Raw genomic sequence first — 12,919 nt, forward strand, 5'->3', positions numbered from 1 at the left:
TTATTATTTCATAAAACCTTGTTTTTTACCGCTTTTTCTAAAGCATTAAGCTTACTCAATTGGAAGGTTGGAGATAAAAAGAAAGAATTTTTAAAAAATATGTCTCATAATCTTTCCAATTACACCTCATTTGATTAAAACATAGGTTGGGAAGTCCAAAAAGATTTGACTGGAAAATAGGCCAAAATTAAGAAAACCCATAAAAATTGCATTTTGGTACTAACTTTGCACTCAGACTCTTAATTACACAGGGAAATTGGACCCAAAAAGCACATGCTTTCCTAGACTAGAAGTATTTCTCAACGTCCCGAAACAAACAACTCGACAAAAAGACGTGCGGATTGAGAGATATCAAGTCGAGAAGATTGACCAAAGTCATGGAAATCATTGTGGACAGCCAGCTTTGGATGGTAATAACTTTTAGCGCGGTGCTCCAAATGACTCAAGGCCGGAGCCTATAGAAATTGCACCGCAAAATATTTTTGTGGAAACCAAGATCATCCAAATTAGAATTTGGCAAGGCCTTCAAATCAGTGTGCAAAGTTAGTACCCCAAAATAAGTAAAACTGAGAAGGGCTAGAGCTGTTGTGCACAGTACATGCTTACATGGCCTTTGGTTGCACAGGTGGTCCAAATTGTTCAAATTAAAAGCTCAGCCCTCCCCTCCCATTCCACATACGAACAACACGAAATAGACAAACCCTGGCCTATTTTGACGTTGAGAAAGGGGCTATAGAACCCCAGTAATAAGAGGTAAGATAATAGGTTTTTGTACTTTGATCCATGGACTTCCAAAGCCTTTTTAATATTTATCATTCCTTTGCTTTGTTTGTTTAACATGTTGTATGTTTGAATAATGATGCTTCCATATTCTTTAGCTTAAAAGTTTCATCTTTCCTTGTTTATTGATGTTAAGCTTTGATTTTTTATTTTATTTTATGCTGGTTAGTCTAATATTTTATATCCATGATATTTATTTGCTCATCACATGCCATGTTCATGTTTGTCTCTATTTTGAATAGTTGAATGCATGTCCTATGTTTAAATGCTTTATCATGTCATTACCATGTTTAAAGTTTGAAGCTTTATGTCAAAAATGGTATTTGGGTTTAAAAGCTTCAATTTTTATCATCAAAGTTTGTTTCTTGTGTGAAAGCTTCTAGCTTTCAAGCCTAGTTATCATTTCTTGAACATACTACATTTTTCATCCAAAGGCTTAATCCTTAGTATAAAGCTTAAACCTTTTCATTTAAAATGTAGTGTTAATGTTAAAGCTTCATTCTCTTATCATGGAATATGAGATATAGCATTTTTGCATAGGAAAGTCTCTTTCTTTGTATCAAAGCTTCCATCTTTGAGGTTAAAGTTTGCATCCTTTTTTGCAATTTGGCATAGAAAGTTTGTTCATCTACTTGAAAGTTTGCATTTTTTAGTGTAAAGATTGCATCCTTCACGTCTTAGTTTTCTTATTTTCATCAAAGGTTGCACCTTTTTGAGTCTTATCTCTTATATGTTTATAAAAGTTGCATCTTTTAAATAAAGCTTGTTTCTTTGATGCTTACATTTATGTCATCTCTTGAAATTTGCATCTTGGAACTAAAGCTCACTTTTACATGAAAAAGTTAACCTTTGCATAGAAATAAATGTACTAAGCTATATGTTTGCATTTTTGTCATGAAAGGTTGGACTTTTTGCTTAATGGGTGACATTTCAATCTTAAAGTTGCCCTTTTTATGTCACAACATCTTTGTTGCATGCTTGCATAGTTTTTGATGCTTGGTCATCATAGTATAGTATCTTTTTAACGTTTTGGCCATTCTTAATTTGCATGATGTGTCTTGATTTTGGTCATTTGGTTTTATGATATATCTCGTTTATGTCATTTATCTTTTGTTGATATAAGCTTATGTTTCTATATATATATCTATATATTTATGTATTTCCCCCTTCTTGGATCATGTGTTTACAACATTTAACTCCATACTTTTTTTGATAACATTTACTCCATACTTACTGAACGAGAATAATGACAATGATTTTCATTAGAATAATACCATAGTTGCTGAGATCAAATATAAGAACATTTAGGAAAACAAAAGGGGATGACAAGAATTGACTACAGCCCCACTGCATAAGCCACATGGCACAAAACAGGGAGGAAACTATAGGCTGCATAATAGCCCGCCAAATTTTCTATATAAAAAATATTAATAAATGGAACTATCCCTACAACCACCAGCTAGGTTCTAAAACCGCGCCCTCAAATTTTGGTTATGCCCATGCCAAACTCAGCAGCGATCTGTATCTTATAGCCGTTGCATCCCAGGTTTATGCTGGGCTAAGCAAAAATCATCATTCTGTCGACTTAAAATGCCTTAACAAAATCAGCTACACCTTGTGTGGAAGCTCACAAGCCATGAAACAACAGAATGAACCCGATCATAACCTTCAACCCATGCGAACTTCTGATGTCTCTCCTGCTCCTGCCCTTGGTTCGCCTTTAACTCTTTGATAGAATAATAAATAAGCAGCAGAAGTCTTGATATCACTTTCACCAACCGGAGAAACACGACTATCGTCAAAATCGTACCATCTGTTCTCATCGATCAACTGCATAATTGGCAAAGTCAAAGCATAAGATCTTTAAAGAAACCAGTCTCAAAATACTCAATATACGAGTAAAATCAGAGATGACATGTCCTATTGTATCTCACTATCTCCCCACTTAAGATTCAACATATCAACACAATCTGATTTTTATCTATTTCCTTTACCTTGGCATATGCAGTGTAGTGCCCACCACCAAGACCACCATAATGGTTGCTGATGGCATATAGATCATACACCTGAGATTGCCCATCCTTGCTTTTCACATATTTGCTCAAATCGAGATTGCGAACGGGAAAATTCACAAAAGTGTCAAGTTTGTTCTTCAGGTATCTGCTGTATGAGAATCGTTTCAAGTGAACAACAAGAATATCTGGCAATGTCCACAAATCAAGTTTTTTGGTCGCTTGCCTATGTTCCTTGCACCTTGGGCAATACCTGCATTTAAATTTTAAAATATAAGATAAGGCATGAATAATGCCAAATATGAAGTGGATAGATAAAACTTTCCTAATAATCTTGTCAAAAAGCCATTTAAAGGACCAAAAAGTACTGTACCACATGTCATCAGGCCCTAGAGGTTCTTCTGTCAAAAATGCCTCCAAGCATGAAAACAAAGAGATAGCTTCCTGCCGGGTTTTCTTTGCACTGAACTTGTGAACCTCAGGGAGATCCTTGAGGTAGTTGGAATCATATATTTCATGTTCTTTGTCACTCCAGTCAAGAAAAACCTTAACAAGTGGATTGGATTTTGTGAGATAATCCTTTTCAATTGGCTTGAAGCTCAAACAACTTCCATCAGTTAAAAAGAGCTGGAAGGATAACTCCTGGCTGGATGTTTCCTCTAGTTCCGAGTTGTTCATTGATTGGTCTCCTGGTCCAGATTGAGCATGGAAGCCGTCTGATGGTTCATCAATAGCTTCTGAAACAAATCCATTTTCCTTACTGCTATGAGGCTTTGTCAAAGAAGAATTTGTTCTTCTCAAAGGCAATAGCATTTTAGAAACAACTGTACTAATATCAGCTCCATTTAGAGCATCTTCTCCCAAATAAGTCACCAGAGGTGTTCCAAAAAGCTTCCTACCACCACCCTTTAGATTGTCTGGTGTACATCTGCACAGCCAATAGGCTTTTGATTAGAAAAGTCGATCCAAAAAATTATAGGGAATCAAGAATGAAAAGCTCAATCAACACATGATTCAACAACTAGAGAATTAGTCCTCTAAAGAGGTGATTAGTCCTCTACAGACAAGGCAGTTCCTCTCTCTCCCTCTAAAAACACACATTGGTTAACTAGAGCAGAGATTGTGTGGTACAAGTCACTTACAAAAGCACAAAACTTGTTTATCAAAATTGAGTTTTACCATGTGTATAGCAAATGCCTAACTTTATAGAAAAAAGGTTACTAACATTCCCATACATCATCATAAGATGTAGCCACCAATTAAAACAAATGCAACAGGGTCATTTTGAAGATATCAAGTAAGAAAATATGCATAAAGCTAGTGCAAGAATTGAAGTCCTTATATACCTGATCAGAATGGCAACAGAGAAATAACTGGAGGAACTAATGATCCTTCATACAGATCAATTGTAAAACAATATTATACCCATGCGTGTAGCCTCCAATTAAAACAAATGCACCAGGGTCATTTTGAAGATATCAAATATGAAAATATGCATAAAGCTATAGTGCAAGAATTGAAGTCCTTATATAACTGATCAGAATGGCAACAAAGAAATGACTGGAGAAACTAATCATAATTCATACAGATCAATTTAAAAACAATTTTACACCCATGCGTCATCCTTGTCAACAATAAATTTTGTCTTCTTTCTAATGGGGCCTCATTCTATAAGTGGAACAAAAAAATCTCTGGTGCTGGGTCCTCACACAAATCATGTGCCGATCACAAAAGTCAAATAACGCACAATTACCAGATGGAAAACTGAATGGCCAGAGATTAAAGGAAGCAAGCTTACTTCTCCTGCACTCGATGAATAATTTCTAGTTTTATTTGTCCCGTCCCCTTTTTGGGAAGTCGGTAGGCCACAATATGCTCATCATCCTTTATTGAAGCCAATGGTTCCAAAGGGATCCCCAAATACCGATGGATCCGATGTTCATAAACCTGGAAAAATCAAAATCAAGTCCATCAGTCACAAGAATTATATCATAGGTGAAAATGCAACCCGCACCCCCCCCCCCCCCCCCCCCCCCCCGCCCCCCTCCTCCTCTTTGTAAATAATAATCAGAATAAGCAAAACACATGTTTACCTCCGCAAGTAGAAGACTTTCATCACCCCTCAAGCAGCATTGAATACCCAATGCCTGGCTAAGATCTTTACAGCAACCATGTTTAGGCACAGTCACAGTGTAAGGCATTGGAAGAACACTTCCATCACCATATATCATGGTTACTGTCATCGTCCGCATGACAGTTGAAGGTAGTGGCAATGATAGATACATAAAGGGGTCAAAAGTAATTGAGATTTTGCCGCAGACTGGGCAAACCAGTGTTGACTTGTATTGACCCTGTGAAATTTTATCACCATACTCAGATTGTTAGGCATTACTTTACAGTCTCTAAAAAAGAGTGCCTAGGCAAAAATAAAACCTGTGTCCTAAGGTTGCACTATGCTATAAAAAATTAAAACTTTTAAGCTTTGTTCTATTAAAGTCAATGAGAAGAACAAAGGTAAACAAGCACTATAACAAATCATATAAGACACAATATAACTAACGTCTAGTACAATGAAAAGCTGAGCAAAACACTTAAAGCCAGAGTTGCTTCCTGTATAGATAAATTTTCCATTGATTATTCAAACCAAGGTTATTTACTCATAAATATAATAAAATAAGAACACCCAACATACTCAATAATAATTTTAAGAAGAACATCTGTCAGTACTTATATCTAGGCCACATTTAATAGCAAAGATAAGCACAATGTTTAGACGTGGTAGTTCATACTGGGCCTGGCTGCTTCAACAAGGTTCTAATTACCACATCTCTGTGATTTTAAAAATCTAAATTATCTCAAGAAAATCACATAGTAACCAAAATATACAAAAATTTCTTTGAAACAACAAGCACACATCAGAAAGAATTTCTTACTTGGCAAACATCCACAATTACAGAATCATTCCGGGCCTTGTGATATTTCCAACACTCATCCGCAACTTCCTCATCGGGTCGACCATCCGAATCCTTAGTTTCAATGTAAGGCTTTCTTTTAACACGATTCAAGTCTTCATGTAGCCCATCTAGTAAGAAGGCAAGAAGTTCCTACAGAGAATAAATCTTGTCATTTAGAGCAAACATGAAGGTTATGGAAGATATGAACTATAACCAAAAATTAAGCAACAGGAACTCCAAATGGCTTCTTAACATCGAATGTGATAGGCAGTCAAACAATAAACAAAAAGTAACAACACTAAAGAACCAAGATACAATGGGTCAGGTCCTATAACATCTATGCTGTCATAAAAGACAACATATGATTGCTAATGCAATGATATCCTCGATAAATATCAGATAGAGATAACCAGAATATCATTAGAAAGAATCATATTCATCAGATTGAAAGAATAAAGAAGATTGTACATAGAATGAGCTCTTCACTAAATAATTATAAGACCTAGATTTAAGAGCAGTACCTGATCAGAAGAAAAGTTTAGAAGCTATGTGAATATTCTTTATTGCATTGTTCTAAGATTTTTCCTCAGATTGGTCATTACTTTCTTTTCAATGAATTATACAGTCATGAAGAGACAGCAGTATCACATGGATAAATCAACGTACAGACATTGTAGAAAGGTAAAGTAAATAGAAATTTCGCAGAACTAACTTGAGAATCATGCTGATTATAACCACTAAATTGCGGAGCAAATCGAGCAAGTTTCCCCTTAAATGCACGTGGAGCAATTGTAGTTCGCCCTGAGGACCACAATTTTCTCAATAACTCACCAAATGCAAGTGCAAGCTCACCCTGCAGAGCAAGACAAGTTATATAAATCCATTGGAAACAAGAAGATGGTAAAAAATAGATAGGAATAAATGACCTACATGCATTCCTAGTGGATTTTCTGTGTTGATCTCCTCAGAGTAATCTTGCAAGAAGTACTCAACAAGAGGAGGCGTGTGGACTAAACATTGAAGGGCACTATTCATAAAGCAAGTATTTCCCAGATTCTGCAATCCTGCCAATCCTCCCCTCTCTCCTTTTCTCACATTATTATCATATCTATCATCTATATCACTGGATGTTGAGTTCACAGCACTTCCCTTGTACAAATTAACGCCATAACTGGTTGAGTGCCCATTCGACATGGTCGGCCCCCCTGCAATCGTCACAGGTGACCTTGAAGGTTCTACTAGGGGTACCAAAGCCAACTCATTTCCTGTAGAATCCATGCTAAATCGAGAAGCATAATGTCCGTCTTGCACCTCCAGAAGGATCTGTGGAAAAAGGATGCATCAAGAATGCATCTACGGTTTGATCAAAACCAAACACCAAAAACAAAATATTGGAGATCTTCATAAATAAAGAATGAAACACCTAGCAATGAGGAAATACAAACATATGAAACTTACATGCCCAAGAGATAATGTGCATGCTTTTAACAATAGGACAGCACATTTCCACTAGAATAATGCGATATCATCAATAATAAAAAGATTACCATTTCTGAGAATTTGACTGAACTTCTTCACAGAATCACATTCATCTCTTTCCTTTCCTCTTGCGATATTTTAACTTTGTCTAACTACTTAATATTATTTCCCTAATGAGCTCTAGCTCAAGTAGAATAGCATCCCCAAATAAGAAGATGGTGGAGGGAGAAGTTGTGGGTTCACGACCTATTCGGTGAGTAACTTATAAATAAATAAAAACTATTTAAAAAAAATGTTTCTTAGCCTCATGCAATGTTTACACTTCCTATGCAACTAAAGTTCAGAACAAAACATGACAGTAAACAACTTGCCTAATTGTCACAAAAATTTGTGCAATGTCCCACTTATTAAGCAATTGAAGACAACACATGCTAAAAACCTAGCATAAGAGTCAACACAACTAATCATTAGCAGCCAAGCTGCCGAATATATTAAATTTTTTTTTGACAAGTAACGAAAAATTTTATTAGAAAAAAAAAAACCTAGTACAAAAATAATATTATTACAAAAATATCCTGTGAAATTTCACACCACCAAGCAGAGAGAGAGAGAGAGAGAGAGAGAGAGGGAGAATGCTTTTATTGAAGGCCCATTGTCCATAAGATGATATATTACTAGAGTACTCACTTCTTGATCCATCTGCAAGTTCAGTTCCTCCAGAGTTTGGTTTGAACTGTTTAATGATGTGTGTTTTCGCTTATTGAAGTAATCCCACAGACGAGCCTGTTAAATAAGCAATAACCAAAGGAAAATGACAGAGAATTTAAGTTTAGATTACCTCAAAGAAAAAGAAAACCCATACCCAAATGATAAAAACCAAAAAACAGGAGCACCTTTTCCTGCCCTATTCCTTTAAGTGCACACACCCTTTCATAAAGCTCCTGTATTGAAGCCTGAAACAAATAAATGAGGCAAAACTTGCACAGTTAATAACTAGACAATGACATCATGCCAAGGCTCCATTGACCATAACAGCCATAAATGGACATAATTCAAAGAATAGAATACACAAAAGGATCCCATAAACCAAAGGTTTGTCTATGAACCAATACACACCCCTTCAGTTATATATTCTAGAAGGTCCATCAGAGTCTCAAATTTGCCACAATAGACAAACAAAAAGGCTCATGTTAACAGCATAATTGAAGAAAACACATATTTGAGCAAAATGTTATGTAGGAAACTTCCATTTTCTACCACTTTTTCCTATATAACCAAGAAGGCATACAATGATAGCTCACTAGGAGAAACTGTCCAAGGCCTATGGTGATACAATCTCAAGAATTATTAGGTCACAGAACCCCTCACAGAACTTAACAAATAAATCAACTTAAATTAATATTTATATGATGTAATGTGGGGGAGAGGCAAAGGGGACACCAAGAAAGTAAACAATGTCACAGGCAAATGCTTTCCAATATTACTCATAACCAAATCTTGACCTCAAAATTTAAATCCATCTTGAACTAATTTAAATAAGCAATCAATTTCAAATAAAAGGTCAACACATGACTAAGTGCAAAAGAAAAGCTTTACAGCATTTGCACTGAGAACAGAGTCACAACCCACATATACAAAACCAGTAAAACACTAAAAATATCAAAGGAAGAAACCGCTAAACGTAATGTGTTCTTAAGCTTGGACAAAATTAACAATATTTTAAATTATTATTTAAAAAAAGTAGAAGGCCATCGAAGTTTTACATTGAGGCAGAAACACCGTCCTTTTTTTATAAACAAGTTTTGGCCCCAAGGTGGGGGGAATGGGATGTTTGAACTAGTGACCCCACTTCATGGGTGCAGTCACTAGTAAGGATATAAAGGAACCAAGTTGTTCATAAACATATCGGGCTTGGCTCGATAAAAAGCTCGTTCATGTTTGTTTGTTTATAAACGAGTTCAGTTTGAGCCTTAATTTTAGGCTTGTTTAATAAACAAGCCAAGCCCAAGCAAAAAGAATTGTTCATGAACAGGCTCAAGAACAATAGAGCTCGATAATTAAGAAAAAAAAAAAAAGCCAAGCTTAAGCTGGTTTATGAGCTTGGTAATTAGCTTGATATGGACTTGAAAAATAAATTCATATCTTACTAATGCTTTAATTAATTGAAAGTTGAGACCACATGACTAAACATATTTGATAGTATACTTAAATGAGCTTGATAATGTACTTGCATTGGATTTCAAGCTCAAAAACTTGATATTGAGCTTGAGTTTGAGCTTGATATTGAGCTCAAGCTCGGCTTGAACATTCAATACTCGACAAAGCTCGGCTCATTTACAACCCTAATTCACTAACTCACTAGCCAATGGTGCTACCCCTTAGGGTTGATGCACCATCTTTCATTCCAAACAACTTAAAAGCATTGTAGAAATGAATTAAAAATGGCAACCTACAACTCATATATAGCAACCAACCAACATACAACATTAGCATAAAAGGTAGAATAATAACAAGAACGTATATAGCAAAAATACCATCCAATCTTTTTTAAGTGGAAGAAAAAAAAAATAGTACCTTTTTGCTTAACCTCACAACTGTTTGGTTGTTGTCCCTTGAATCAATCAAATTAAGACACAATGGATAAACCTCCACATTAAATTGTTGGTGTTTGACACCCTCCTGTAAAATCAACTTCCTCGGTAAGGCTGGTCCTCCTTTATACCTAAAATGAAAATCAGATCAAAAACATTATTAACATAAGTAGTGTACCAACTGTTGTACATCCTACAATCTGATCTATAATTCAACTCATGCCAGCATTTTGAAAGGAGACATCAACCATAAGATAGAATTACACAATCCCAATTAACCAATATCAACCTCAACAAGCAACACGTATAACAGTTGGATATCAGACCTAAAAGTGTGAACAGACATGACACAACACAACAAGTGGTGATGTATTTCTACACATGTCCATAGTGTTTACTGATGCAATGTGTCTATACATGACTCCTTTTTTTATTTCATAACTAAATAATTTATGAAAAGCACCAAAGGAGGCACAACCATGTAAGGGTTCATACAGAAGACATATATATAAGTAACTCCTTCCTAGAATTAGAGCAATTTTTCATCCAAATAACATATCATATATGTTTTAAAAATTAAAAAATTAACTTCAGAATTGAAGAAGCTACAGGCAGAATCAACAGCAAAAGTATGTATGAAAGAAATAGTTTTGAAATTTATGTAAGTAAAAATTACCAATCAAAAAGTTTTTCCCAAACTTCTTGAGGAACTAGAACATAGTCCACCCCTTCCTGCAACGTTCTATGAAGCTCTATATCATTGCCCTCACAATCATTTCTGTTTAGAACTATATCAGAATTATCAATTGGTCCAGGTCTATCTGCCATCTTTGAAGGACCCACATTTGAATGTTGAGAATCAGATGAATATTCACCGGTGCCTTGACCAACATATCTCTGCCAGCTCGTAAACCACCTACAGTAGAGATAAGATCAGATATAACTACAAGTATGAGTCTTCTATTATTAAAATAACAAGAAGTAAATCCAAAAAGCTAGTTAGAGAGTTTTTTTTTTCCCCCTGGTAAGTGAGATTTTGGGCCCAACCATTGACCTCCACCTCATGAGGCATGATTTCTAACCGATTGTGCCATCCCTTACGGTTACTACCAAGCCGGTGTTATTGGTGACACTGACACCAACCAATTGCTAAGTCAACAGTATAGGTACTCATGCAATAACCCAAATCACATCCCACATCTGATCCCAAAAATAAAAGTAACCATTGCCTAACAAATTTTACATGTCCACTAGAATGTTTTAGGATTTTAATGTAATTCAAAAAAAGCAACAGAAGACCAAATAAAAAATAAATAAATAAGACAACCAATAAAACCCGTAGATTCATATCATTCACCTACACATAGAATGTCATGCGACATTATAAACCATGAGACAATGCTCCTTAGTCAAAGACAAGCCGCCAAAACCATGTCCTAATGTCCTTGAAGCCCCATTACACCTTTCTGTCCCCGGAAACAAACCAAAAGCCTTCAACAATCTCACTCAATTCCTAGAAGAACAATCTGTACCCAACAAGCTAGATCCCCAAAACTAGCAAAAGTACCACTCTTGCTACCTTACTTCATCCACTAATACATTCCACAAAAATACCTAGAACATAGTAAAGCCCCATTATACCTTTCTCTCCTTTTAAACAAACCCAAAAACCCTTCAATACTCTCACTCAAATTTTTAGAACAATCTCCCCCCAACAAGCTGAAGCCCCAAAACTAGCAAAATTACCACCTTTGCTACCTAACTTGATCCACTAAAACATTATACACAAGTACCTAAAACATAGTGAAGCCTATTTATACCTTTCTCTCCTCAAAAAAAAAACCTAAACCCTTCCAAAACTCTCACTAAATTCCCAGAAGAACAATCTGCCCCCAACAAGCTGTAGCCCCAAAACTAGCAGAAACATCAACTTTACTATACCTTCTTCCATTAAAGCACTCTACACAAATACCAAACACATCAATCTTCTACTGATTCATAAAAACCCCATCTTCTGTCAATGCACCCCCCCCAAACTCAAATGCTACAACATGCACAATTTTCTTGGTAACTAGCTCAACCAAAAAAAAAATCAACCACAAATATGGATTATGCCCATGACAATCACAGCATAGTTTTCCTAATACAAACATCAAACATGCACTGCCACACAAAAATTGGAATTAGGACCTCCAAATTTTTTGAAAAAAATATAAAGAGTACCTATTGGAAATAACATAGTAGAGATTGCCTTCTTTCAAATTAGCCTCTGATTTATTCATCAAATCCTTGACGACCCGATTCTCTTCCTCTGGCGGGCACGGCAAACAACTTGACCCGTTTTCCATCATGAAACCCGAATCAGGAATCGTCATGCTCAATCCCTACACATTAATTTCAACACCAACAAAAATCTAGATTCAGATGAAAGATCTCAAATTCAAAAACCCAAATCAACATTCAAAAAAATCCAATTAACACAAACCCAAAATTTCAGATTTGAAAGAAAAAATAGAAAAAATTACCACCACCTGGATCAAACAGGAGTTTGATATTGAATTATCAACGGAATTGACCAAACCCTAAATTAGAACAATTGCTGAGAGAGCAAGAGCTAACCCCCCCAAAAAAAATTTAAAAATTTTGTGAAAATTTGAAGGATTTTCGGAATGAAACCCTAGATTGCAGGGTTGTAAAATTAGGGGCAATGAGCTGAGACCACATGAGAGAGAGAGAGAAATATATGTATTACAGTCTTTTTCAACGACCCGTTGTAAGGACAACGTGTAATGAAATGTTTTGTGTTTGCGTTAACTTTGAGTGACGTACAGGTACAGGTACAACCCAACTCACTCTCCTTTTAAAGACTCCAAGGAAGGAACGTGCATATGAGGAGAAGATATATATATAGAGCCATTTTTACTCCTCTCAATTTCTCAATTTCTTTGAATTTTCTTGTAACAACTTCTTGTACAAGGTACATCAAATACGTGTGTGTTTGTAACACAGGTCCGTGCATAATAGGAAAATGTTTTTGTCTAAAAATTATCTACAACAATCCATGTATAATTGTGTAAATTTATAAATTTATTACCGTGTAATT

General features: G+C 35.7%; 1 protein-coding gene across 3 annotated transcripts; it reads right to left on the minus strand.

The window, feature by feature from the left end:
- Positions 1–2,014: 2,014 nt before the first annotated feature.
- On the minus strand, positions 2,015–12,677 carry LOC126713188 (ubiquitin carboxyl-terminal hydrolase 9-like). 3 transcript variants are annotated; one of them, XM_050412874.1, is made up of 14 exons: positions 12,348–12,677; positions 12,040–12,200; positions 10,493–10,732; positions 9,800–9,947; positions 8,119–8,178; positions 7,913–8,008; positions 6,677–7,069; positions 6,459–6,599; positions 5,726–5,896; positions 4,886–5,143; positions 4,591–4,739; positions 3,166–3,720; positions 2,775–3,045; positions 2,015–2,610 (listed from the first exon to the last, which is right to left on the minus strand). In XM_050412874.1, exons 2-14 carry the CDS (start codon positions 12,189–12,191, stop codon positions 2,449–2,451), a joined length of 2,796 nt encoding a protein of 931 aa, XP_050268831.1. In that variant the 5' UTR covers positions 12,192–12,200; positions 12,348–12,677; the 3' UTR covers positions 2,015–2,448. The 3 variants fall into 3 exon arrangements, with proteins under 3 accessions (XP_050268831.1, XP_050268832.1, XP_050268830.1); XM_050412875.1 differs by having other exon boundaries at positions 12,345–12,677; XM_050412873.1 differs by having other exon boundaries at positions 12,342–12,677.
- Positions 12,678–12,919: the final 242 nt, after the last annotated feature.

This window comes from Quercus robur, chromosome 2 (assembly GCF_932294415.1).
Source record: "Quercus robur chromosome 2, dhQueRobu3.1, whole genome shotgun sequence".
In the NCBI taxonomy this organism is placed as follows: Eukaryota; Viridiplantae; Streptophyta; class Magnoliopsida; order Fagales; family Fagaceae; genus Quercus; species Quercus robur.